Raw genomic sequence first — 27,120 nt, 5'->3', positions numbered from 1 at the left:
ACCTGATGAAGTGGTTCCTGACCTTGGGAGCTCAGTGTCTGGTTGGGGACAGGACGCACACACAAGTATCAGTGCTGTGCCTAGCACTGTTTGCTGAATGGATGAATAGATGAATCTTTTTTAATGTTTTATTTATTGGGGGGGGGGGGGCAGATAGAGGGGCAGAGGATCCAGAACAGGCTCTGCACTGCCAGCAGCAAACCTGACATAGGGCTCAGGCTCCTGAACGGAGAGATTGTGACGTGAGCTGAAGTCGGACGCTCAACCAACTGAGCCACGCAGGTGCCCCGTTGAGTGAATTTTAACGATAGAGAAGAAGGGACAGTAAAGTGCTGTGGCAGAGACAGGAGCAGTTATAAACCAGGGGAGCAGAGTGGAGTAGTAGCATTTGAGCTGACTCTCAGCGTGTTTTAAACTCCTAGAGAAAGGCGACAGAAGCATCTGAGATGGCCAGGGCAGGGCACACAGAGGTGTAGGGCGGAGGCCGGGGCTCTGAGCAGGCCCACTGTCTGGGAGAGTTTTGCTGTAGGAAGGCCTGCCTGACGGAGGCACACAGTGGTCGCCCAGATTCCAGCAGGCCATCAGGATGACTCCACTGGCCCAGGTGGGAGGGAATCCTTGAGCTACAATAAACACAGAGCTCCTTGGGCACCCACTGGCTCAGTCAGTAGAGCACGTGACTCCTGATCTCAGGGTTGTGAGCTCAAGCCCCACGTTGGGTGTGGAGACTACTTAAAACCAAACAAAACTCCTGGAGAAAAGGTTATAGGGGCAGAATCCCCATCTGCCTGGGATGGGGTGAGGGTACTGGCCCAGGTGACCGATAGCTGGGGTGTTGGGAGTGGGTGGGGAGGCAAAGGTAGTGTTTGTGTTAGGTCGATTGAGCTGGAACTAACCCGATATCCAAGCGGAGGTGCCTGGCAGGCAGTGAGGCCTCTGCTGGTTTTGTGTTCTCCTTCAGAAGGAAAGCGGTTTATAATCCTGGGGAAACCTGGGGTGTTCCCGTGTCACAGCTGCTGGGTGACCTGTGTCACCTGAGCTGCAGTCTTTGTATGGCCCTAGCAGATGCTGTGCCTCAGGCAGGATGTGCTGACTGAAGTTTGCGCCTCCCCTGGGAGACAGCCATTCCAGGCCAGGGCGGCAGACAAGTGAGGACAAGAGAAACCGCCCCTCCTCTGCACGTAGCCCCCTGATGGAGGGGCCCTCAGCGCCCCCGATGCCCCCCTCACCCTCCGTAGCCAGCCCCCTACCCTTACACCCTTCCCTTTGTACTTAACTGTTTCCCTCCAGGAATGTGGCATAACTCCAGAAAGTGAGAATCTTACCATGTCATCGTCGGGAGCTATTGACCAGTCGTCTTGCACAGGGACGCCTCTCTCTTCCACAATCTCCTCCCCAGAAGGTACATGAGGGAGGGGGACTGCACGCTCGGCCCCTCGGCCCAGCACTCAGCACCCCTGACAGTTCCTCCAGGATGGACTTGGGCCAGCAGGTTGATACCTAAGTTGCGTGACTAACGAGGCCAAAGTCAGAGGCAAGGGGTCCTGCTGACAGCCAGGCAGGGGGGCAGGAGTCCTCGTCTGTTTCCCGGCCTGCCGTCAGTGGTTCCTGTAACATTAAGTCAGAGATGAGCAAACCCTGGCTCCTGGGGTAGAGTCCTGAGCTCTAAAATGCAAAGGGGCAGAACCTCGGAAAACCTTGAACCCGAAGCTTTTTAGGTAAGGGTGCGGTGTGGCCGCTGTGGTCCTCGCTGCGTGAGCACAGGGAGGTGGGTCCGCTCCTCAGTCCGCTCGCGAAGCCTGACCTCCCGTCTCCTTCCTTCCGCTCCGGCCTCCCCAGACCCTGCCAGCAGCAGTCTGGCCCAGTCCGTCATGTCCATGGTGTCCTCCCAGAGCCGCCACTCCCAGATCAGCACCGACACGGTCTCCTCCATGTCCGGCTCTTACATCGCCCCCGGCACTGAAGAAGAGGGAGAGGCGCTCCCTTCGCCCCGGGCCGCCAGCAGGGCCCCCTCAGAAGAAGGAGAGGTGAGGGAGGAGCCCGGGGTTGGGGACAGTCCTTGCTGCCGTGACTCGGCACACGCGGCCAGGGCAGCTCGCCCCACGGTCTGCCGGGGGGACAGCTGCCGAGTGCCCACCGGGCTCGGAAGGAGGGCCTGGCAGACGAGGTGGGGTCGTTGAATCAAACACCCCTCACCTCTGACCCTTCTCTTTGGTGCCACTTCCGTGCCGAGGGCTCAGGTCGGTTTTGCGGCCCTGCGAGCTGGGTCTGTCTGTGCCTTGATCTCTGTTGCTCTGTGGCAGGTGATGCCGGCAGCATCTCCGGACAGCAACTTCGTCGGCCTCGCCGCCGAGGAGCAGGACGCAGAGGTAACGCCGATGGTGGGGCTGTTGGCGCTGGCGGAGGTGGGGGGGCGCGGTAGGATGGGTGCTGTTCTGGAAGAGGCCTCCTAAGGTGGCAAGCTTGGCTCGGTTGGGGGTGGGGTGTGGTGTGCAGGGGAGAGTGGCCACGCACTCTGGTCAGTGGACTGTCCCACGGCACCGTGCGCCAGTCCCAGCGTAGCAGGTGTGGAATGGGTCCTAGAGGGAACTGTTCTGGGTCGGACCCTCCACCTGAGCGTGTGTGTCCTTCGTTCGCTCAGTATTTACACAGAATGACTGTCTCAGGCACCTCCTGGCACGGGATGACACAAAGACCCCAGTGACCTGGTGTTGGCCTCCCCCCCGACCCTGACTGTATAGACAGACTCATGCAGAGGCGCCCGGCTGGCTCAGTCACAAGAGCTTGCAACTCTTGATCTCAGGGTCGTAAGTTCGAGCCCCATGTTGTGTGTAGAGTCACTAAATGTCCTGTTCGTCTAGAAGCCCCATGGCAGATGGTGCGGACAGGATTACAATTCAGTATGAGAATGCCCTGATGAAGGGATTCGGGAAGTGCGTGACAGGCCCAGGTCACAGTGAGGGCACTAGCACTCTTTCTTGAGCCAGATGCTCTCACGGGAGTAGAGCCCGTTGGGGTTTGGGATCCCAAAGGAATTTCTGAAAGTTCCATGATCTTACTATTTACCTTTTCATTTGACAACTTTTATTTCCACCTTCAAGAGACAGAGACAGTATGAGCTAAACTGTTACCAAGGCTATTCTTGACATTCCCCGGGCACATCAGTGACGGGCCTCAGACGCGGTCCCTGCGGGCAGACCATGCCTCACCAAGGAAAATCTGTCTCTGCTCAGCCTCCCGGGCCCCTCAGACACGACGGGAGATGTATGCCATTGACGTAGGCCCTGGAGTGAGATACCATTAGGCCAATTACTTCTGTCTTCAGCTGATCAACAGATTCATTTTACTGCTTTTACAGACTCATAGCGCCTTCCTTCTGTCCTAGGGAAATGATGTTATGGAGGAAGAGGACGGACCCCCCCCACAAGAAGATGGTAAAAGGCCTGGTCTTTCGCTCCCTCTTATTAGATTTCCCCTCTTGGGATTCTTCAAAGGGTACAGAAAGGGACACCGGGATGACTCGGTGGCACCAGTGCGCCTGGTGGGGAAAGGCGGCCTTCTTGATGGAATATCAAGGCAAGCAGGGGGTCTGAGGGCCGCAGCGATCTTCCTGGCTTTTTGGAGGCCTCAGGGCCGAGGACATCAGGACGGAGCTGCTTCACAAAGCGCACGGGGAGCTCTAAATTCGCGTGGACTAAGTTCTGAAGCTTCTTGGGCGACCCTCATCACCTTCCTTCCTTCCCGCTTCCGCTTTGCAGCTGAGCCCTCCCCCCGCCCCCCCAGAGCTGCTCTGGCAGCCCCAATGATTAGGAACAGCAGCAGAACAGTTTCCTCCACGTGGGAGAAAGGACCGTCAGGCAGTTGGTCTGGTTTTGCTTTGGTGAAGAAGGTGGCTGACGTTTCGCTAGCGGAGGGACCTTCGGAGCCCGTAGGCGCAGAGCAGGGGTGAGAAGGCGACAGACGCCAGCTGCTCCATGTAGACGAGCGTTTGTAGGCTATCATCACAATTTTCTTTACTGTAACTCACGCCCCCATTATATCTTCAGATGGAAGAGTTTTGTTTCTAGCAAGGCTGGGAGAGAAGGAATGATCTTCAGATCAGGGAAGTGAGAAGAGTCGGGGGGTGGGGGGTACTGGGAGAATCCCCCTGGGAATGGACTACCACGTGCTCCAGGGGCCAGCGTCTCTTTCCTCCCTCAGAAGGGCACCTCCAGAGCAGACCCGGGCCGCAGCTCGGACGCAGATGTCATCCTACCTGCTTCTGCTTTAGCGCTGGCCATTGCTTGGGGAGTTCAGGGGTGTGCATGCTGGCCTGACCACTCTCCCCTGACCAGGAAGCCCTGAAGGAGGAGGGGACGGCCGCCAAGGCTGTGCCCCTGCCACGCTTGCACGCCAGCCCAAGACAGGGCCCGGCGCGTCGTCTGCTCGGTGGATGCCTTCAGCGCTCAAGGTCCCTGAGTTGCCCTTTGTGATTGCTTCCCGCCCATAGAATACTCGCTTCTGAAAACTGCAGGGTGGCGAGCGGTTTCTGCCTGACATCCCACGGCCCGCACGGTGGTTTTACGTTTTTTCCTCTCCCTTTCACCAAGAGAAAAACGGCGGCACAGGGGGAGCTAGAAAAAATAACTTCTGAAACTCTCCCCTTCCCCTCACATGTCTGTAGGTTTCTGGTCAGACCCTTAAGGCAGCCTCAAAATAACAAGTTTCATAGGAAAACAAAACATAATTTTGTGAATGTGGTGATTCTGATTTTATATGCAAAATTATGGAAACTGAGATTTTTAGTGTCTGTTGTATGTATTTATCATCTTACAGAGCCTTGTGGTCATAAACACGCACGTGCGTGCACACCACACACACACACACACACACCAGACCCAGGCAGGAGCAGGGGTAGCTTCAGCAGATGCTCTCCCTAGCTTTCCCCGCCGCAGTCCACACCAGTGCGGTTCTGCATGAGCCGGTGCCCCGCGGCCTCCAGCAGGCTGAGCACCTGCTGGGAAGCAGCCAGTTAGAGAGACAGGGCAGGACAGGGCAGGCACACAGGCAGCCTCACACAATTTGATTCCTTTATTGTCCACTCTTTACCCACTTAATTACTGTCTTTTTTTTAAACATATGATTTGGTTTTTTTTGTCTCCATCCTTAAGATTTTTTTTTTTTTTTTTTTAAGGACAGCAAAGCAGAGAAAAAATACCGCCAGCCCCTCTCTAACTGCGTTAACTCCCTTACAGGCCAGAGGACACGCGCATTTCTAGGTATGGAGTGTGACAATAACAATGACTTTGGCATCGCAAGCGTGAAAGCACTGGACAATAAGCTGTGCCCTGAGGTCTGCTTACCCGGTGAGTGGCAGTCTGCTGAACATGAACTTGGTGGGAGATACTCCCCTGCTCGCACCCCTGCTCTCACCCTGGGACACCTGTCTCCTGCCCCGGCCTTCCTACAAGAAGGCATGGGCTGTGCTAGGCTGCCGGAAGCCAGATGCTGAAAGGAAGTGAGGCGGCCTCGGGAGAGTCCTTGAACTTGTGCAGAGAGCACACCCTGCCCTGAGCAAGAATATGAGGACAGGACGACAGGAGTAAAAAACCCCCCTTCTTCCGAATTGGCCTGACCAAGCAGCCTTCCACCCCCATCCTGCAGGCCCCGTGGCAGGTAGCCTGGTCTTGTTTTCATCAACAGGAAGTTTGAGGCAGACCCCGCCTCTCTAAGAAGGTCTTGGAAAGATAGCCTGAGCCTTTGGAAAGGGGATCCGTAGCTCTTCAGAGGAACAGGGAGGAATTTGAAAGCCGACATTTTTTAGACTAGCAAATGGCTCTGTGATCCAGTGAGCTTTGGGTTACATTTGCATTGTACTTACTAGACTTGGATCCCAGGGGAGAAGTCAGGGGTCGAGGGTGACTATGCTCCCCGGAGCCCTGACTTTGAGTTGAGTCAGGACTATCGATAGGCCCCCTTTTTCCCTCTCATGATACTAAGCCGAACCTGGGATAACTTCCTATACGGGAACCGCATTAATCCCGCTAAGCACCCACCCCCTTCTATTCCATGTGCTCGTTCAAGGGCTCCACGAACCCCTCCTCTGAAGCCGAGTCACGGCCGGGTAGACTAGGTCAAAACCGCCCTCCTGGTTTCACAGCAGAGATGGTCATCCACGTTGTGGTGTCTGTAAATCTCTTCAACATCCCCTGAAATGGAGACTTATTTGAACTTCAGAACAGCCACGTCACATCATGGGTCCAGTGCTTTACTCGCTCAGCGAAGCAGCTAGAGGCGTCGGAACAGCACAGCCTCCTGTGGTGGCCGCTCTCCGTCAGCCTGGGAGAGACACGGGGACTCGCACGCCCTGCCCCACACAGGCTTGTGGCGGGGAAGCCGTAATCCCCAGAAGGCGTTTTCTCCAGCCTTTCAAAGGCCTCTCCGGTTGTTTTCTATTTAGTTTGTCCTGAAGATCCTGCCCAGGACTCTTCACGTTCAGTGAGGACAAAAGATGCCGTGTCAGGCCTGGACTGGAGCTGTGGGGCCCAGGCACACTTCACTTCCTGCCTTCCCACTCCGTATCTTGCTTCCGTCTGTCCGTTTGTTTTTCACGTCTTTTTGCCAAATGTAAATCTGTCTGTCTGGTTTGTTTCTTTTGAAGCTCATTTATGTTATGTAGACCTCGTATGGAAGTTCATGTTCACTCTGCGCCAGCACTGTCCCCGCGCCCCCCCCCCCCCCCCCCCCCGCCAGCCATGCTGTGCCCGACACCAAGCTTGCTGGGCGTGTGCACATGCCAGAGGCTTCTGCCTAGGTCTCCGGTCCTAACTGGCGAGGGCCTGCACTCAGTAGGAGATTTTCTGAGAAAAAAATATTTGTCAAAATAGATGAGTCCCTGTTCCACAAAAAATGGGGATGCTTCTGTGGCAAGCATTATGAGGACGAGTCGTTTTGAATTGGCATCCTGGGGCACGAGTCGGGACTGATGACATCTCTGTCCTCTCTGCCCTGTGTCTGTGGCAGCTCACTAGCAGCCATCCTTCTGCTAGGCTCCTGTCTCCCTCGAGGGGCTCCCCCTCACCCCCGTTTTCTGGCAGAGGGGGCTGCCAGGAACGGTTTTAGCCAACCATGCTGGTGGAAACTGACTTTGTTCCTTCCGCTCCCTCCGCCTCCTGACTCTCTCTGGCCAACCTGCTTGTTGATATTTATTCCACTTGCGGGACTGCGGGAAGACGAAAGGACGCCCGGGGTTCCTCTCAAGAGCCAGCGCGCTGGGATTAAGCTAGGTTCACAGTCCAAGCCAGATGTGCAGCCAAATGCCTGTGACGCCTGTCGGGAGAGCGACTCAGGTAGAAGCACTTGAGGTGGCCCCTTGTGCCCTCTCACCACAGGTCTCAAGGGCTCTTAGAGGAGAGGGAAGGCGCATCTGCTTTCTCGGCCAAATGTTCCTCTGGTTCTACCGTTAGCATCACACTGGTAGCAGCCTGCTGGGGAACTCTCTGGAAGCATCTGTTGGATTAATAACAGGCGTATCCGCTCTGGTAGGTCCAGTGGAATAAATAGGCCTCTTCGCGCTCAGCTGTTAAGTCCAAACCATCCTCTGGGATACCCACAGGCTGGCTCAGCTCCGTGTTCCGCGGCCACCAGGACAGCTTCTCAGGCACTTGGTCTCTGCTCGAGTCGGTTTCCCTCTCCGGGTGGCGCCACTCCCGTCGCGGAGGGCTGATGAGAAGCGGAGCCAAGGGGAGCATCCCGCGCTCTCCCCGCCCCACATGCCACGCTCCCCATGCTCATGTGTGCTCTGCCGGGAGACCCGGCCCGTGACGAAGACCACGCAGGTCCCCGTCCTCACCACTCCTATCCCACTTGTGGGAGTGTCACTGAGAGGGCACCCGTGGCCTTCCAGCCCTTCTTCCCCTAAGAAGCTTCTGGGCCTTCTTGGGCTCCAAGACCAAGGGGGTGGTGTGTTCTGAGAGTGTTCTAAAAGGTCTCAAGGGGAGGGAGCCTAAGTCGACTGGTGCAGGTGGTGAGCAGGTTGGGACCGTGAAGCCATGCTGAGTGGATGTGGCTCCAAGGAATTGGATGACATACCACGCAGGTGGCGACATAGTGGCCAGAGGACCAGTGACAAGTCTGTGTAGAGTAAGTGATAAGGTTCTGGGTAGTGTAGGTGATAGGGGGGAAAAAAAAGCCAACATAATTTGGGTGTGTTAGTGGAAATAGAGATACATTGTTAAATGACCACAGTGTGCAGGAGGGGACATATCCAGCGAAGCACAGCAATACCGGCAAAAACTTGCAATCCAGTTTCCTCCTGTCTTCAAGCCTCATAACCCGAGGCTGAGATGCACCTAGGAGAGTTCATATTTCCTAGACGTGAAGGAGAAATCTGAATTAGGTTTCTCTTTCCCCTGGAAACTCCACAAGACAATCAAACTGTCAGAGCGCCTACATTTATTTAATCAGGGGCTTGGTAGAGCTGGGAAAGGGGTGTGCAGAATTCCCCTAAATGTGCTCCCCAAATCTACCTCTAGAGGTCTCTCTGCCCTCCTGTTTCCCATCCTCTAAATGGAAAGGCACCTTGATCTGTCGCCGCGACAGATTTTCAGTCAACAAGCTCCAGTTTCTGGCTGAAGGGCCGGACCCAGTGGGAGCATGTGTTCGGGAAGCCCCGTCTGTGAGCCGGTTGCCCTCTGCGGCCAGGCTCCCCCTTTGCACACGTGACCCGGGAGCAGCAGCAGGGTTCTGCTGAGGGCCCCTCGGAGTCCTTTTGGGGGGGAGGGGGGGAGCAGGAAGGGCACCACGTGATTGCTGCTAACCCTCCCCTCGCCACGGAGTGAATTAAGAAGCCGCGAGAACAGATCCTTCAGGTCTGAGTGTTGAGTCTGTTACGGCAGGATGGTTCCAGGCCCTGGCTCAGGGTTCTAGAGCGGTGGAGTCTGTAGCAGGCACTCGTGTGAGTTCAGAGTGAGGGCGGCCTGTCGGTCCGGTGTTTCGTGGCGTGCTGGTTGGCGGCGGCGGTGGCGTGGATTTTATTTTGTGCATGCATGTGTGTCTTCTCTCTCGTTCACCGTTTGCTTTTGGTCTTTCCTACCGAACAGCCGCAGTTCCGGAGTCCTGCCCCATAAACATTGAGGAATAGGTATGAGATCTACCAAATTATATAAGTGAACAAACATCTCATTGTATTTGGGGGTTCCTGACTTAAAGGGCAATCTTGCCTTCTGTCCATCCTGTCACACTGAAGAGAGCCTCCCTTAGAGGAGAATGCACTTTGGCCCATGTCCTAGACTCCAGGGAATTGAAATCTCCAGCTTCCATCTAGATTCGAGAGACACCGCGAATTTTCTGTTCCACTCACTTCTCTGCCCCAGGGCCGGCCCCCCCCCTCCCCCCCCCCACACACCGCCGCCAGAGCCTTTAGATGGATGATCACACCAGGGCACTTCTGGGAGATACGCAGTTTATAGCTACTCAGTCCTAGTGTGCGGGCCGTGAAAGGGTCTTGGGCGGGCCCTGGCGTGAGGCTGAGCCCCTCAAACACGAGCACAGTGAGCCTTGGGCCCTCCCTCTGCACCGGCTCAGCCCAGCCTGTCCCCTGCATGAGTCCTCTGAGGGCCAGGCCTGCCCAGAAGAGCTTGCAGTCTGACGGAGGAGGCCAAGGGCCTGGCGGTTCCCTCGCTGTCTGAGGTGCACACTGTGGCCGCAGTCGGGCTGGGGGCACCACCTGGGGGGGCGCAGCCTGGAGGTCCGGTGGGCCCCGTGGAGTCAGGTCTTCCCCGGGAGCCTCTGTGTCACAGGGAGCTTTGCACTGCGCTGGAGGGCGCCACTGGGAAAAGGCAGTCGGGGCCAGCACGAGAGTTGAGGGGAGACCCCGGGGAGAGAAGAGGGCAGCCTGGATAAGGCACGCCCTGCTCAGCACACTCCCATGTCACCTTGTTTTGTCGTCCCAGCAGCCCTGTGAGGAGAGCACTCTGCTCCCATTCGATGGGTGGGTGAATCAAGGCTTCCGCCCAGGAGCACGCGGTCAGTCCGTCAGTCATGAGCCAGGAGAGAAGCCCGGGTTTTCTGATGACAGACAGGAGGTAGTGACGGATGAAATACAGAGCACGAAGGACGGAGGAGCCAAGAATAGGCTTCTAGACCAGGCAGCCAGTGCTCCTTGTGCAGGAGCCGTGGCGGGTTTGGGGGAGGACAAGAGTTTTGTGGGTGCTGCCTGGGCGACCCCAAGGCTCTCAGGCTGGTGTCTCCCAGGGTTGATGGTGACCCCAGAGGGCTGCTCGGGTGGACAGAGATGAAGAGCAGCAGGTGGCCCCGTCACACCTGCGCCCCCCCCCCCTTTCTGTCCCTGGCACCCTGCTGAGCAACCAGCCCCATCCTGCCCCTCCCAGCTCCCACGGCAAACACTGACACTGAGCCCAAATTAACACGCTCTTCTCACTCCCCTCCACTGCTTCCTGCCCTGGGGAAAACCTCAGCCCGACCCCCCATAACATCTAGGCAAACTTCAAAACAAAGACACAGAAGTGGATTGCAGGGCAGGTGCACAGAACGAGAAATACTCTGTATGTTCTTCTCTGCAGTCCATGGTGGCCGTGACTGTCCCTAGCCCATTAGGACAGGGACAGCCCCCTGCCCCCTGGGTGCCCACCTCGCCCAATTCTCTCTCCTTCGCTGTGGCCTGCACACACATGGGGGTCTCAGGTAACACGCATCCTGCTAGCTTCCGTGCCGAACTCCTGGGCTGTCCTGCTGCAGATGCCATCCGGACCTGGCCGGGGGTCTGGCTCCTATCCCCTTCTTTTCTCTTCTCCAGGCACCTGGCAGGCCGATGACAACGTTGTCAGTCGTCGGCACACACAGCGCCCGCGCTTACCATCCGGCAGCCTGGAGGACCCCCAGGACAGGCCTTGCGTGTGGGGTCCTTTGGCCGTGTGAGCGCCCCAGCCCGTCCCTGGGCTCCCTGCCACCCTCACGTTCTATCCCGGCCTCACTGGACTGCTGGCCTCCTCGGCATCCTCAGCGAAACCTCGAAGACTCTCTACACCCAGATGCAAGCTAGACGTGGAGGTCAGCCTGCCCCCGCTCCCGGCCCAGTGTCCTCCGTAATCCCCACCCTTACCCACCCAGAAGGAACTGGCAGCCTCCTCTCTCCTCGTGGGCCGAAGCCTCTCCGTGAACTGCAGCTCATGAGACCTCTTGCAGAGACTCTCTGGAAGGTACCCACCTTGACCTTCAGGTCCACGGGCTGGTTGCTCCTCGTGCATCTTTTTCTCCTTAGGGGGCACAACCAAGAAGACCTGGAGTCTTGGCAGCTTCATTACAAACACCCCTCTGGCATTTTCTGGTCTCTGGAACATCTGGTCTGGTCACAGAGCTGGTCCCCTGTGCCTCGTGCATCTGTGTGCTTAGGAAGGAGGCCTCGAATCTGAGAATCCCCCAGTTACGTGATGACCCTCGGGAGGGTTATTTAGGAGCAGGTGCGTTCATGAAGGCCTGGGACTCCATCCTAAGGTGACCTTTCAGAAAACACATCTTTGACCACACCTTTGACCACAGGTGTGCCAGGCACCTGTGTTAGGAGCTGTCGGATGTTCTCACATTCCCTCACCACAGCCCGGTCCGGTGGTGGTCTTCTATCTGTTGTCCCTGTCCCCACCCCTTTTTGTCAATAGTTGAAGAAATAGGTTGAGAGAGGGGTGGAACAGTGATTCTCAAGTCGGTGCCCAGGAGTCCCACAGGAAGTGGCACACGTGGAGCCGGGGCCTCCCCACCCCAAGTGTTACCCTTCCCTGCCTTCCAGACCTGCCGAGCCTGAGCAGGGGAGGGGGAGGCACTCCTCCCACAGGCTCTTTAGAGATTCAGAGATTCTGTGGTTCAGATCATATGCACCATCCCCACCCCCACCCCTGCCACCTCTCCTCAGCCCCATGCGAGGCATGTCAACAAAAGTCTAAAACAGCGAGGCCAGGCTGTAAGCTGCTGGGAGTTCCTCCTCTCTGGACAGTGTTGTCATTGGTGGCTCCGCACAGTTCTTGCACAGATGTGTCTGTTGGCTTTGGGAAAAGGTGGTCTTTTAGTGGAGCATGAGATAGAGTAGCAGAGTTAGATACAGCAATTTATGAGGCCCAGAGACCACAGAGCCTTTAGGCTCTGACCATCATGATGGCCTGTCTTTGTATTTGGAACTGTTACCCTGGAAGAGCCTTTCAGGGTCGTCCCCAACACCCCATAGTGAGCCCCGTGCCCAGGGAATCCTTCACCCCTTCCGTGTGGCTTCTTTGCACTGCCAGGCGGTGGTGACCCTTGCCCAGCCTAGTGGTTATGGCTCAGGGCCTGCCCTGGTGGGGGGAAGGCCTGCTGTCCCAACAGACACGATATGTGAGTCATGCCTGAATCTAAGCTTCTGTCTTGAGTCCCCATGTCCCCCTCTCTGAGGCCCTGCCGGGGCTTCTGGACCCTGCTGCTTCAGGCCCGACTCCTGTCCTTTCCCCCCGACATCCTTACGGCCCCTTCTGCGGTTGAGGTCAGAGCAATAACCCCACTGCCTGATTTCCTTGAAGTTTAAGCCCCAGGGAATGGGGATCTTCCCTCAGCCGGGGGTAGCGGCCCACAGCCTCCCTCCCCTCTCGGCAGGTAGTATTCACCGTGTGGTGTTACCCAAGATGAAGGAGATGTAGGTAAACAGTTGCCACAGTGGCCGGGAGCCCTGAGAGAAAACCATTATCATCACCCCTCCTGGAGGGTCTGTGTCCTTCCTTACAGCACAGGCTGGGTCCTCCCCCAGCAAGAGGCTCAGAAAGATTCTTTAAGGTCTTGGTTCCATAATCAAGACATGCCCAGGTCAGAAATGGCCCTTTCACTCCTGTTTCTCAGACCGATCCCTCTGTGTCTCCGTCACTCTGTCTCCCCTACCTCTTTGTTCTCATTTGGCTCTGAGGCAAGCAGAAACATCCCATCCAAAGGAGCTGGTCTTTAGTCAGCTTGGTCAGGGAACAGGGCAGCTCCTGACCCTGCCGCACCCAGTCCGTCATCCGGAGACAGTTGTGTTATGAGCAGTTGGCCCAGTGAGGATGGGATGGGGCCTGGCCTCTCGCACAAGGGCACAGACTTCTGGAGGCCTGTGGCTTCTCCTGCCAACTCTGGCCCGAGGTTCCTGTGGCCTCCAGGTGGTGTGCTGATCCCGGCCGCATGGAGCCTTCCTTCCTTCCCCACCCAGCTCCACCCATTGGAGTTTATGCCCGCACTGGGGCATCTCCTGGGCATAGAGCCGCACACTTTGAGCTGTCTCGCCTGGGGAGAGTTGGTGTCCTGTCCACCTGATCTTGGCATGCTGGTTGATCACTTTGCTTTAGGACCTGCACACCTGGTGTGTGCAAGTGTGTGTGTGTGTGTGTGTGTACTGTTTGTGCCATCTGTGTACCCCTCACTCCCTGGAGTACACTCGTGGGCACACTACAGTGGGGACATCAAGGATGCAATATTTATGGACTGCTGCATGATTCTTTAAAACGAATAAAACTGTTTACAAGGGAAGGAGAGCTATTAACTGTGTCCTTGGCTCATTTGTGAAAGTTTCTGTCCGACTTTCTCCAGCACTCAAACATTTTTCCTCAAGAGAATCTCCAGATGGCGGAGTGGGGGAGGCAGAAAGTAGGGAAAGACCTGCTCCGCGTGGGAGGTGGGAGCTGAGGGGCCACCCTGAGGACACGGGCTTCCCACGCCCTGCCCTCCAGCTTCTGGGCAGAGGCCTGAGTAAGGAGCCCTCACCCCACCCTCACCCTTAAACCGGAGAACTTCCGTCACTGCAGCTCCTCAATAATTGAAGAGCAGGAAAGCTGGTGACCGGCCAGAGACCAGGAGGAGGGGAGGAAGCAGCCCCTGGTGTCCCCCTACCTTTAGTCCATGCCACTAGAAAGCTGGTGAAATGAACGGGGCGAATGACCCTGCTAGGAGAATTCCGCAAGTCTGTGACCTCTGTGAGTTTCACTCGCCGGCTTTGTTCCCTCAGCTATCTGAAAAGGAGGGAGAGCGCTTCCGCAGAAGCCTCTGGAAAGTCAGCTTCCGGGAACCTTGCCGAATGCAGGGGTGGGGAGGGAGCCGCTTACCGGGAAACCCTGCTCGCCTTGGTGTGCCTGGGATCGGTGCAGCCATTGCTGCGGGCCTGAGAGGCAGGTGGCATCGGAGAGTCAGACCTGCCCGCGGGCACCCAGACGACACTCAGGGTCGGGAGGGTGGGAAAGGGCACAGAAACGTGAGCCCAGAGGAGAGGAAAGGAAACCCCAAGCACACGATTCCCGAGCCTGAGCCGGCTCCCAGCCTTCCCAGCCTTGGCCCCCGCGCCCCTGGCTCCGTCCGCGGAGCCGTGGACGCCCGGAGCAGCCGGGACAGGAAGGGAGCGAGGGCGGGAGTGCGGCTGCCCCGGCGGACGGCTCGCGGGCGTGCCGGGGGCCTCGGGTGAGAGCCGCGCGCTTCTCCGAGTCCTGCGCGGGGCCCTCGAGCGGGAATGCGCGGAGCCGGGACGCGGTGGCGGGTAGGGGGGCTGGGTGGCGCGGGAGAGGGCGGCAGAAGGAGGGAGTTCGAGGAGAGTTACCGCCAGAGAGAGTGGCTAGAGCCCGCGATCTCCTTAGAAACGCACTGGCCAATAGCAGCAGCGGAAGCTGTTTATGGGGGCGGAGCGTCGCCATGGCAGCAGAAGAAGCCTTTGCAGCGGCTACTTAATGCCGGTCCGGGGGCCACCAGCGCTCAGAGAGGCGCCGTCGGGCGGGGGGGCGACAAGGGGCGCTGGCGGGGCACTCGAGCTGGGTACAGAGAGCCGCGGGGGGTGGGAGGAACTTCTTCCAGAACCTTCCTTTGGCCCGGGCTGCGCTCTGAGCCAGGTAAGGGACTGAGACGGCTGCTGGCCGCGGGAAGGGAGGGTGTCTGTACCAGCCCGCTCTCCCATCCGTCCTCGAGTGAATTGGTGGACCCGGGCATGACATCTGAGTTTGGGGGACACTTACTTCTCGCCCCCTGTAATTCCTATCCTGTTTCCTTCCTTCCCCGTTACCCCCCATCCTAATATCTCTTCAAAAATCAGACGACTTCCGCGTCTCTGGCCTCTGCCCTCCTGGGCTCCCTCGCCCCGTTTCCATTTGTTGTGAGAGGGTTGATCTCCTGCTCTGGGGGAGAAGGTGATAGCCTCGGATACCCAGTAAAGAAAGTCTCCTCTAAAACCTCGGAGAGGAAAAGAGTGCGATGGACACAGCGGGGGTCGGACCCCAGGGCACTGGTTCTGTTTCCCAGACCTCGGCCAGCAAAGATCCTCCCCAGCAGCGGGGACGATTTTAGAGGAGCCTCCCCCTCCTCGCACACACTCTCCCATCGAGGGTGGGGAAAGTGCTCAGCTCCCGCCGTGGTCCTTCGCAGGAACCACACCGGTCTTCCGAGGAGGCGACCCCCTGGTCGCGGGATGGAAGCGCGCGTCCGGGAGGCCCTGTAACTGGAGCCGCGGGAGTCAGCGGGCCGGAGAGCGCGGCGGGCTACCCCCGGCTCAGCCGTGGATGTTGACCGCCCCCTCGGAGGGTCCCCGCAGACATGGCGGAGAGCTGGCTACGCCTCTCGGGTGCAGGGGAGGCGGAGGAGGCGGGGCCGGAGGGCGGCCTGGAGGAGCCCGACGCCCTGGACGACAGCCTGACCAGCCTGCAGTGGCTGCAGGAATTCTCCATTCTCAACGCCAAGGCCCCCGCCCTGCCGCCGGGGGGCACCGACCCCCACGGCTATCACCAGGTGCCAGGCTCGGTCGCGCCGGGGTCGCCCCTGGCGGCCGATCCCGCCTGCCTGGGGCAGCCGCACACTCCGGGTAAGCCCACGTCGTCATGCACGTCGCGGAGCGCTCCCCCGGGGCTGCAGGCCCCGCCCCCCGACGACGTGGACTACGCCACCAACCCGAGTGTGAAGCCGCCCTATTCTTACGCCACGCTCATCTGCATGGCCATGCAGGCCAGCAAGGCCACCAAGATCACCCTGTCGGCCATCTACAAGTGGATCACGGACAACTTCTGCTACTTCCGCCACGCTGATCCCACCTGGCAGGTAGGGGAGGTGCAGGTGGCGGCCGCTCCCTCCCCACTCACCTCCTTTCTCCCCACGCGGGGCAGACTGACTGGACTTAGGTCCCAGGTCCGCACGCCGAGTAGGCTCGCTGTGCAGGCAGGGCCCCAAGGGAGGAAGGCCGTGGAGGAAGGACCTCAAGGGAGCCCAGTGCTTGGAACTGCCCCCCCCCCCCCCTTTGACTTCAGAGAGAGAGGAGGGAGGAGGTTGAAAGGGCTTTAGAAAGGATGCAGATCCCAAAATTCATGGGGAAAACACCTGTCGCTCATCCAGTAGACCCAGCCCGAAGACCAGGGCCGGATTATGCGCGGACATGGCCCTCTAAGAGAGGATGATGGACTAAGGGACACATTTTTGTCCCAAGTCCTAGAATTCCTAGACACCGCCCTGCCCAAGGACAGTCTGTCAAGGCCCAACTCAGAATGGGATGCTGGAGCATGGCCCCTGCCAGGCTCTGCATTCTGTCTTGTTGCAGTTGGCCAGTGGAGGTGGGCTGGGGGTGGGGGGACATGGCATGTGAAGGCCAGCTGTGTCCCCCTGGAGGGACTGTGGGGCCTTCCTAAAGTAACGTTGCTGCCCCAGCCCCTCACCCAACTCCTCCTCAGTTTCCTGCCTCCTGTCCTCCCCCTCTTCTCAGTCAACCTCCCCGGGGGGACAATTACCTGGGCCAGGTGCTTTCCACAGGGGCTCTCCCTGCCGCACTCACTGGCTTCATGTTCCAAGTCTCCGGAACCTGGCACAGAGCAGCCAAGGGGCCCGAGCCTCCATGTAAACATCCCAGCCTTACTGGGGGGCCACTACCCACCCACCTGCTCTGCCTTCTGGGCCCTAAACTCCTGTCCCCTGGCGTGGTTTGGACAAGACTGTGCACCTAGGAATGAACAAGGCAGAGTGGTGATTTGAGGCCAAGCAGATATGAGCCTTCCACTTTAGATCAGGGTCTAGTTGGAGAGAGAGGCCCCAGAACGCCCAGACTCTTCCCTGGGGCACCCACCGGGAGCAGGCTGCAGAATCCCAGTCCCAGGCCATTCCACACTTGCTGGGGCCCTGACTGGGGCAAGTGTCATTTGTACCCTCGATGAGAAAGCAGAGACCCCCCCCCCCCTTCTCTCCTCCCCCAAGCCCGTGAAGCTTAGGCCTCGGGACTTGGGCGTCAGGAATGAGTGCTGTGCTCCAGGCTGGGTAATAATCAACTGAGGCCTCACAGCCTTCGGGGGGGGGGGGGGGGAGTGGGGAGGGCAGGCCAGCAGGGGCTCAACAAACAGGGCAAGGCATCAGATCCCCCCACTTCATCCCTACACACGCTCAGAGCACACACCCTCACACCCTCCACAGCCCAGCACTCCCCACCCCCACCTTTCAACCCACCCACTCTTCACAAACAGGGCCCGCCACGCCCAGGCCCAGGCCCAGGCCCAGGCGGAGTGAGATGGCCGTCCAGGCCCTGGGGGAGCTGAAGCCTTTGGCCAGAGACCGCAAGCGGTGGGGTAAGGGAGGGAGGGCAGGCCGGGGTGGCCCTGAGAGCCACCCTGCGGCTCAGGGCTCGGATGACTGAGCAGGCGGATATCCCGGCAACAGGGAACAAAAGCCCCCCGGCCGCACTCCTGGCCGCCGGTGCCCTGTGGCCTGTGTCCCAGAGCCACCGGTCAGAGCGCTGTGTCCGTCCCTCCTCCCCTGCGGGCAGGAGCACGAGTCGCCCCCCCCCCCATCGCCGGCCCTTCCGGCTCACCCAGCCGACCTCTTTCTCTCCTCTCCCCCTCCCTTCCCCGTGCCCAGAATTCCATCCGCCACAACCTGTCCCTGAACAAGTGCTTCATCAAAGTGCCTCGGGAGAAGGACGAGCCCGGCAAGGGGGGCTTCTGGCGCATCGACCCCCAGTACGCCGAGCGGCTGCTGAGCGGGGCCTTCAAGAAGCGGCGGCTGCCCCCGGTCCACATCCACCCGGCCTTCGCCCGCCAGGCCTCGCAGGAGCCCGGCGCCGCCCCGTGGGCCGGGCCGCTGACCGTGAACACCGAGGCCCAGCAGCTGCTGCGGGAGTTTGAGGAGGCCACCGGGGAGGCGGGCGAGGGCAGGCTGGGGCACAAGCGCAAGCAGCCGCTGCCCAAGCGGGTGGCCAAGGTCCCGCGGGCCCCCAGCACCCTGCTGCTGACCCAGGAGGAGCAGGGCGAGCTGGAGCCCCTCAAAGGCAACTTTGACTGGGAGGCCATCTTCGAGGCCGGCGCTCTGGGCGGCGAGCTGGGCACCCTGGAGGCCCTGGAGCTGAGCCCGCCGCTGAGCCCCGCCTCGCACGGGGACGTGGACCTCACCGTCCACGGCCGCCACATCGACTGCCCCGCGACCTGGGGGCCTTCGGTGGAGCAGGCGGCCGACAGCCTGGATTTCGACGAGACTTTCCTGGCCACGTCCTTCCTGCAGCACCCCTGGGACGAGAGCGGCAGTGGCTGCCTGCCCCCGGAGCCCCTCTTCGAGGCCGGGGACGCCACCCTGGCCGCCGACCTGCAAGACTGGGCCAGCGTGGGCGCCTTCTTGTAAGAGGCCAGGCCCCGCCCCCAGCTCCGGACAGTGCCCGCGTCAGGGCCCAGAATGCACCCCCCCACCCACCCACCCGGCACAGGCCCACGGACACCCTACCGCCCCGGGCAGGAGCTGGGCCAGGTCTCCCGAGGCTGGCCCCACGAGGCCCTGCGGCCCCCAGCCCGGGCTGCCTTCAGATTCCAGCCCAGGAGGCTGAGAGCCGAGGCCCAGGACCAGAACTGCTGCCTCCCCGGCCCCTTGCCGCACACACAGTGTTTCATTGATCCTCCTCTTTCCTGCCCCAGGGACGGGCTCCGGCCCCGCACAGTGGGGGCTGCACGTGGAGGGGCACTGGCCTGAGCTGGGGAGTAACAGTACAGGGCCCGCCCCTGGGTGCCTCAACTATGACACCTCTCCCTCCTCTCCCGCTGTCCTCCCCAGGTCTCTATCCAGAGAAAGATCCCAGGTACAACAAATGCTAATTAGGTGACAGCAAATTAACCCCCTGGAGGCCCCTCCGGGCAAAGCCTTCCCCCTGGGCCTGGGGAAGGAGGGGGGAGGGGACAGAAGGCAGAGACAGAATGAGGTCGGGGAGCCTGGTGGGCGAGGAGGTTTTCTAAGGCCTCTGGGGTCTTTGCCTGGCCCCATCCCTAGAGGTGGGGGCAAAGAGTGTAAATCCCTAATCTTTGAGGCAGAGAGCAGTGGGGGAGTTGGGGTTCTGGGGGTTGGGGGCAGGGGCAGCTGAGCTGCAGTGGGGAGGGGACAGACAGACTAATGTAGTGAGTGTAGCTGTAGCTGAGGCTTAACTGGGAGGGATGGAGCTTGCTAGAACCTCTGGGACCAGGAATGGTGGGGGGGGGGGTGGGGGGGACGGATCGCCCGCATCCCTGCCCGCGCTTGCTGAGGGGGGAGTGTCCCGCTCTCCCCTGAGCCCCTCAGTCTGCTTCCCACATCCACCCTCCTGCCCTGTGGGGCAACCTAACCTTTTTCATGGAAAGTTATTTACAATAAAACATTTTTAAAAATAAAATTTTAAAAAATCTGAAAATGGACCTGCTTGCAACTTTAGGAGAAGGCGAGGGCCAGTTTGGGAGGAGGGGATTGGCTGGGAGGAAGATGTGGGGGCGCTGAGGCCTCCAGAGTGCCCCTTGATGAACTCTCCGTGACCTCTGTGTACCCTGGGAGGAAGGGGCTGAGGAGCAGTCCTCAGGGGTCCCCTCCAGCCTGGGCCTCAGCACCTCCATCTGCACAATGGGGAGAATTGTACCCATAGTCCCCAGGGAAAGGGCGACAAAGGAGACGCAGCCCCCTCCCTGGCCCTGGGGACTCACAGGGGCCAAGCATGCCCAGGGACACGCTCACATGTCCCTGACCGCGAGGGCCTGCCTGGGCTCGCCGGCCTGAGTCTGCGGTCCTGGCCTGGGCCTGTCTCCAGCATCACCCTCCCTGGGTCCTCTCCTGGAGGGACAGGGTGTGAGGCCAGAGGGCCCCAGCGCGGCATGTGCTCACCCAGCCAGGCGCCTTCCCTCCCGGGCCCAACGCAGGCCAGAGGAGGAAAAGGCCACCAGGGGGGTCCCCCACGAGGGACCAGCCTACCGGAGTCCTAATGGGGAAACTGAGGCACGGGAAATGTGTGTTTGGGTGATGCACAGCGGCACCTTTCAGTCCCTCCCCCCAGCTTTGTCTGGAGCCCACCTCTCCACCCAGCCCCCTCCCACACCCGGGGCACAAACGAGCACTGTCTCGCACAACCCTGCCCAGCCTCCACAGACCCCTTTCTCCCGAAACCCCTTTCTTTCCCTTCTCTCCAGTCTGGCTCTAGGCCAACCTGGCATTCCCTGTGCTAACTTGCGGCTTTCACTTGCTAATTATTCCAAATATTTCGGGAGGGCGCACACACTGTTGGGCCAGGGGGTTGGGGCCTTCCTGAGCCCAGAAGCCAGCCCACCCCGGCCCCACAGCAGGCTGAGGCGGCTGCCTCCACTGAGACTCCCTTCACCCCTCCCTCTCTCTCCCCACCACCCCCACCAGCCTTCCTAGCCACGGTCCCCAGTAGAGGGGAACAAGGGGGCCCCAGCCTTCCCATTGACCCCCAGGATCAGCCTCCAGTCCTGGCCAAAAGGGAGTACACTCTGGATTGACAGGTGGGGTCGGACCAAGGCATCAGCGATTTTAAGGGTCTCCAGATGTTTCCAATAGAGGGGCTGGGCCGCTGAGCTTCACAAACTCTCCCCCGGGGCAACAGGCTGTGGGGAGAGCCCGATCTATCCCTGCTCTGGCCCTTGGCTGGGTGGGTTTTTAACCATGTTCATTTACCTCCTATTTATATATAAATTCAATGCAATCCCAATCTAAATAGATTTCGCGCCATGTGCCAGTAAGTTACAGACACGATGCCCTGTCAGCACTGAATACTTCAGCGTGTATTTCCTTAGAACAAGGACGCTCCCATGGAGGCCTAGCGCCGCGCCCACGGCCAGGAAACCAGCGCTCACGGGTGGTCCCTCGAACCACAGACTCTATTCAGATTTGCAGATTGCCCCCCTGCCAGGCTCACACGTTGCACTGCGTGGTTCTCTCTCTTTCGGGCTGTGTGGCTTGGCGCCCTTGACTCAAGCTCTCCCAGCAGGCTCCTTATCTCCTCTGATCCTCACCTTTGAGGTGAGAAGCCCCTGAACCACTTCGTGCCCGACTGTGGGGACAGCGCCTTCCCGAAGCAGGGAGCCAGCATTCGGTCTCCAGAGGCACCATCTTCCCCTGCTCTCCTTCCCCCATGGGTCCCCCAGCCAGGAATGTGATGGGGAGGGGGCAGACAGGAGCTCAGACCTTGGGGGCCCTCCCGTCCCGGCTCCAGGAATCCTGTTCCACAGGACAGCCCCCACCCCCACCCCCTCCAGTGACTCTCTAGTGTCTGGAAGGTCCCCGAGATTCCGGAGCACCTTGCAGTCCTGGAGCAAATGGGCCAGGCCCCCTGCAGAGCTGAGGGCAGGACTGTCTACGCCACCCCCATCCGCGCTCCGGGGACCCACACCTGCGGAAGGAAGACAGCCGGAGGGCTGGAAGGTAGGGAGGGGAGAGAGGGCTGGGGGAGAGGCGGTCATGAGTCAGGCACACTTCCATCCCGGGCTGAGGCCCAAAGGTAAACAGGTGTATTTGGACTCCTGGCAGGGGGCAGTGGGCTGGCCCGCAGGGCAGGCCCGGGCCTGTCGGGGGTGGGGATGTGGCGGGGAGGCCTGCATTAACAATGGGGTGGCAGAGTGGCCCCAGGTCCTGCTGACACGGCCTTGTGTGATGAGGAGGAAAATACAGGTGACAAGGAAGGGGAGGACCCTGGGGAAGGGCCCCGGGGCTGTGTGAGGCCACCCATGCTGGGGGTGCCCTGAACAGTGCGAGCCAGAGACATGCGAGGAGCCCCTGGGGGTGAGGGGGTCACCCTCCTCTGGAGGCACACGTGTCTGTCCCCATCTGTGGCTCCCAGGTGGGACAGGTCAGAGCCGCTCCGATGGGAGTGCTGGGGCCTGGACTTTCCCTGAGTGTCCAGAGCAGGCAGGGCCCAGCTGGAGGGCACTGTCCCCCAGAAGCCAACGAGCCTGAGTGGCAGGGCAGGGAGAGGAAGGTGCACAGTAACCAGGGGGAGTGACGGGGCCCAAGGTCTCACTGCTGCCCCCACCCCCAGCCCAGCCCCGTCACCGTAAGGCCAGGGCGGCAGCTTGGGGCTGAGCCCCAGACCCCCTTTCCCTTCGAAGGAAGGAGGCGGAGCTCTGGTGAACGTCAGAGCTCCAGGAAGTGGGGAGGGGGGAGGGCAGGCAGTGTGCCTACCCACCCGCCCAGCCTCCCCCCCATAGGCTCCCCCAGGTATGGGGGGGGAAGGGCAGGGGGAGGGGAGCTCCCACCTACTGTTTGCGCAGGGAGCAGAGCTGAGGCCCGGAGGCTGCCCAGTCTCCTTTGCCCGCGGCCAAGCCACCGCCGCTCTGTCCCGTGGGCCTATTCCCACCCCCAGTCCCCCTGCCCCCCTTCATGCCTCACTGGGGCACTAAGCCCCTCCTCACCCCACAAGGCATCCCTCGTCCCTCTAACTTGCTTACCGTGAACCGTGGCCCTGTGTTGGCAGGGCAGGCAAGGGGGGGGGGGGAGCGGAGTGGGACCCAGGCCCTGCCTCCGCTTTCAGCCTCAGAACCCACACGTCTGGACCCCTCTGGGCAGATAATCTGTCTTAGCTCATTCCTACATTTGCAGGATCAAGGACAGTGCCCAACTTCTCAAGTACTGAGTGAATGTACTGGCAAGGCAGATGGATAAAAGGTAGAAAAACACGCCAGGAGCCTGGGCGAAAATATTCACTGCAGACAACGCCCACCTAGGGGTTCTCCGGGGGCTGGGGGTGAAGAGGCTCCTGAGGCCCCCAGGGTACAGAGATAGCAGGGGGAGAGCCCTCAGGCCAGGGGGATCTTTGAGAAAAGCCCCATGCCACCCTCTTCTGGACATAAGGAAGAGGCTCCTTTGTTGAGCCTGTGGGTAGGGATGGGGTAGGAAAAGAGGTGGGGCCCTGAAGGCCGGCTGAAGCTAAGTGGGGTGTGTGGCAGCTGTGAGCCAGGTGAGGGAGGGGGGACCCTGGTAGGAGGAAGGAGCAGGAGGCAGAAGAGGCCTTGGCTTCCTCCTTCTCTTCCGCTCAGCCCCTCCCCCACCGGGGGCCCAGGTCCCGGGAATGAGAATCACAGGAAGCCCAGAGACCGGGCTGGTGTGGACATCCTGGCATTCAGGGATCCCCCACACCTGTTATTACCCCATCTAAACCCGCGTGGCAGGCAAACGGGCCTCTTGCCTGATCGCGCCCCAGCTACAAGGTCACCAGGACAGAGCAGTGCCCAGCTCAGCTGTCCCAGCTGTCCCAGTGCACCAGGACGGGGTCCTGGGGCCGCTGAGCCAGACACCCCTGGATCCCGGGAGCCCCCAGAGCCTGGTGTTTGGTTAAAGATTAACCTTGGCCTGGCGGGAACTGCCTGGGCAGCTGGGCAGGGGCAGGCACTGTCCCACAAGGCCAGGCAAAGTCAGGACCACCGGTTCAAGGTCAGTTTTGGAGAGAAGGGGTGGGGTGTCGGGGGTGTGAGAGGGTGGACCTCACAGAGGGCCAGGACTCAACCCCCATCCACGTTCCCTGGGTCTCTCTAGACTCCCTACTTCCCGTGTGGGTTTTATTGAGAGCGAGGGACCTTGAGGGTCTCCCAGCCCAGGAAGGAATCTGAATCAACTAGGTCTGACCCCCTCCACACAGAAAGAAGTGGGTCATTAAGGGAGGTCAGTCCCCACCCCTCAAAGGCTCCTCAAAGACTCCACCCCTCTGGCCTAGGGAGCTCTTGTCTGAAGGCAGAGTTCGGGAGAAAATCAGATGGGGGAGGAGAGGGAAGGGAGGGGGAAAGTGTTCCCTGTGGCACGGACATTGAGCGGGCTCAGGGCCCTCTTTTTGCAGAGGAGAAAACTGACTTCTGCGTTCTCATCCCTGACTCTAGAGTTGACTGGCCCTGTGGCCTTGGGGAGCCAAGCGAGGGGTGGGGGTGGGGTGGGGTGGGGGGGTGTTTAGAACCAGGCTGATACTGCAGGTGTCAGTGGCCATTGTGTGCCTTCCCCCACACTTCCTCCCCAAACTGATTGTCTCCCTAACTCTTTCTGACACACTGATTTGGGGAGCAGGGTGGCCTGGTTGCCGTGACCTCTGATTTCACTCCGAGAGGCAGGCAGAGTCGTTTTCTCAGGACCCCAGTCATCTGTTTCAGGATGGGAATTTTATTCTCAGAGCTTTGCTCACAGGGTATGGTTCCTTTTTTGAGAGGGCGCTCCTGAAACCCTCCTTCCTTACCCAGAAGCCTCTCAAGCACCCCTCACCTGTGCCATGGGCACCTCAAAGTCTCCACACCCCCCCCCCCCCCGCCTGAGTCCCCACCTTCCCTGAAAGGCTTCCTTCCTGCCACATTCCCCATTCTGGGAACGATGGCACCAAGCCCACCTCCCCTCTCACTGGAACTCCTGGTGTGCCCATTTCATTCCAGCATGTTCTCCAACTAATAGCCAGTGGATCTTTCTTTTTTTTCTTTTTATATAAGTTTTAATTTTTTACCATAACGATACATGTGCTTCTATTAAAAAATCAGTTTTATACATTTTTTTAAAGATTTTATTTTTAAGTCATTTCCACACCCAACACGGAGCTTGAACTCACACCCCCAAGATCAAAAGCCACATGCTCTATGGACTGAGCCAGTCAGGCACCCCTTAAAAAAATCAGTTTTAAAAAGAGTTACTTACAGAGTGGGGCCCCTGGGTGGCTCAGTCGGTCGAGCGTCTGACTTAGGCAGGTCGTGATCTCACGGCTCATGAGTTCAAGCCCTGCACTGGGCTCTGAGGTGACGGCGTGGAACCTGCTTGGGATTCTCTCTCTAACCCTCTCTCTGTCCCTCCTTGTTTGCACTCTGTCTCACTCTCTCTCAAAAATAAACATTAAAAGATATTTTCAAAAAGAGAAGAGTTATAGAGCATGCAACTCCTGATCTCAGGGTTGTGAGTTCAAGCTTCACATTGGGCATGGAGCCAATACTTAAAATTTTTTTTAATTAAAAAAAAAGATTTGGGGGGCACTTGGGTGGCTTAGTCGGTTAGTATCTAACTCTTGATTTTGACTCAGGTTAAGAACGCAGGGTTGTAGGATCAAGCCCTGTGTCAGGCTCTGCACTGAGTGTGGAGTCTGCTTAAGATTCTCTGTCTTGGGGTGCCTGGGTGGTTCAGCTGGTTAAGCGTCTGACATCAGCTCAGGTCATGATCTCACAGTTCATGAGTTCAAGCCCCGCACCGGGCCCGGAGCTGGCTTCAGATCTTCTGTCTCCCTCTCTCTCTGCCCCTCCCTACACTCTCTCTCTCTCTTTCTCTCACACACACACAAATACATTTAAAAAATAAAATAAGGTATTTTTAAAAAAGGATTCTCTCTTTGTTAAAAAAAGATTTGGATATGTCAATTATATCACAATAAAATTGAAAAAAAAAAAAACGACTTATTATGTAAAAACAACAGGGGCTCCCGGATGGCTCAGTCTGTGAAGCATCTGACTCTTGATCTCAGCTCAGGTCTTGATCTCAGGGTGGTGAGTTCAAGCCCCACGCAGGGCTCCGCACAGAGCATTGAAGCCTATAGACGTACATACATACGTACGTACAAAGAAATCTCCTGCCCTTCAAGCAAATCCCCAGAAGTAACCGTGACCGCTTTTAATCCTTCCACTTGTTCAGAATACGCCTTGCCATCTTTCTAATTAATACTTCCAGCACTGGATTTTCAGCTTATCTAGACATTATGTACTGGCTTCTTATGTAGCTCATCTCCATTCGCCCACGTGGTCAGGTGTGGGGTTAAGCAGCCAGAGATCACGTGATGTTACAAGGTCCCTCACCCTGCTCCCTGCTGAGCCAAGAGTGTGCTCTAAGTCCTTTTCATGTAGGATGTAGGTGGTCCTAAGTGCCTCATTTCTCATCAGTTACTTAGTTTTCTGTTCCCTTATGGCTAAATCTTCAACAAACGTTCCAGAAGGTCTTACAAATCCTTATCAATACTATTCTCTTATCTGTTAACACCTTTTTGAAAATGGATTCATTTACTTTAAGTACATTCCACAGCCAGTGGGGGGGGGGGGACTTGAACTCATGACCCTGAGACTAGGAGTCGGATGGCCAACCAAATGAGCCAGTCAGGTACCCTTTTGTTCCATTTTTTAAAAAGATTTTATCTTTAATCTCCACACCCAACATGGGGCTCAAACTCACAACCCCAAGATCAAGAGTGACACACTCTTTCGACTGAGCCTCTTTCAACTGAGCCTGTCAGGCGCTCCTGTGAATACCTTATTTATTTACTTTATTTATTTATTTATTTATTATTTAAATCTAAGTTAACATCTAGTGTAATAATGGTTCTGTGCATTCCTTTTTTAAATTTTTATACTTATTTATTTTACATTTTATTTATTTTTGATAGAAACAGAGCACAAGTGGGGGAGGGGCAGAGAGAGACCGAGACACAGAATCCGAAGCAGGCTCCAGGCTCCAAGTTGTCAGCACAGAGCCTGACACAGGGCTCAAACTCACAAACTTCAAGATCATGACCTGAGCCAAAGTCGGATGCTTAACCAACTAAGCCACCCAGGTATCCCTAATTTTTATTTTTATTATTTTTTATAATGTTTATTTATTTTGGGGGGGGAGAGAGAGTGTGAGTGGGGGAAAGGCAGAGAGAGACGGGGACAGAGGATCCGAAGCAGGTTCTGTGCTGACAGCCAGGAGCCTGAGGCAGGGCTTGAACTCACAAACAATGATATCATGACCTGAACTGAAGTCAGATGCCTTAACCAACTGACTGAACCATCCAGGCACCCCCTCGAATACCTTTTTAAATAATCCGTAAATACCCATGCTATAAAATTGGAGAAAGATACAAAAAGGGGCTTCAGTGACAAGTGAAAAGCAAATGTCCCTTCTGTCCTAACCCCAAGC

General features: G+C 58.2%; 2 protein-coding genes and 1 long non-coding RNA gene across 13 annotated transcripts in view; 2 read left to right on the top strand and 1 right to left on the bottom strand.

The window, feature by feature from the left end:
• RNF157 (ring finger protein 157) overlaps positions 1-13,528 on the top strand; it is an 81,601-nt gene extending 68,073 nt beyond the window's left edge. For 2 of the 7 annotated variants that reach the window (XM_053212383.1, XM_053212388.1), the window contains exons 14-19: positions 1,291-1,402; positions 1,840-2,027; positions 2,304-2,369; positions 3,386-3,434; positions 5,235-5,345; positions 10,796-13,528. In XM_053212383.1, coding sequence (XP_053068358.1) covers positions 1,291-1,402; positions 1,840-2,027; positions 2,304-2,369; positions 3,386-3,434; positions 5,235-5,345; positions 10,796-10,917 — 648 coding nt within the window. In that variant the 3' untranslated portion in view covers positions 10,918-13,528. Of the gene's footprint in view, positions 1-1,290; positions 1,403-1,839; positions 2,028-2,303; positions 2,370-3,385; positions 3,435-5,234; positions 5,346-6,063; positions 6,658-7,370; positions 7,594-9,080; positions 9,122-10,795 lie in introns of those variants that run through there. The other 5 variants (XM_053212384.1, XM_053212389.1, XM_053212386.1 and 2 more) reach the window with 5 other exon arrangements.
• On the bottom strand, positions 6,753-15,750 carry LOC113597048 (uncharacterized). Of its 5 annotated transcripts, none has more exons than XR_008294293.1 (3): positions 11,207-11,343; positions 7,593-10,799; positions 6,753-7,488 (listed from the first exon to the last, which is right to left on the bottom strand). It is a non-coding gene; the product is annotated as an uncharacterized LOC113597048 (long non-coding RNA). The 5 variants fall into 5 exon arrangements; XR_008294297.1 differs by lacking the exon at positions 6,753-7,488 and adding an exon at positions 14,088-15,750 and having other exon boundaries at positions 8,417-10,799; positions 11,207-13,994; XR_008294294.1 differs by lacking the exon at positions 6,753-7,488 and having other exon boundaries at positions 8,417-9,808; positions 9,915-10,799.
• On the top strand, positions 14,240-19,320 carry FOXJ1 (forkhead box J1). The gene is made up of 3 exons (XM_027052569.2): positions 14,240-14,858; positions 15,388-16,053; positions 17,848-19,320. The coding sequence occupies exons 2-3, from the start codon at positions 15,556-15,558 to the stop codon at positions 18,601-18,603; spliced, it is 1,254 nt and encodes a 417-aa protein (XP_026908370.1). The 5' UTR covers positions 14,240-14,858; positions 15,388-15,555; the 3' UTR covers positions 18,604-19,320.
• Positions 19,321-27,120: the final 7,800 nt, after the last annotated feature.

Source organism: Acinonyx jubatus, chromosome E1, assembly GCF_027475565.1.
Source record: "Acinonyx jubatus isolate Ajub_Pintada_27869175 chromosome E1, VMU_Ajub_asm_v1.0, whole genome shotgun sequence".
Classification (NCBI taxonomy): domain Eukaryota; kingdom Metazoa; phylum Chordata; class Mammalia; order Carnivora; family Felidae; genus Acinonyx; species Acinonyx jubatus.
Note: the sequence above shows the minus strand (reverse complement) of the source record. Positions and strands in the feature narration are given on the sequence as shown.

Bases quoted from the DNA above. Each gene is read 5' to 3' on its own strand.
- FOXJ1 (XM_027052569.2), top strand. From the start codon at position 15,556: ATGGCGGAGAGCTGGCTACGCCTCTCGGGTGCAGGGGAGGCGGAGGAG. The intron at 16,054-17,847 runs GTAGGGGAGGTG...CCCCGTGCCCAG, and splicing joins ACGCTGATCCCACCTGGCAG to AATTCCATCCGCCACAACCT.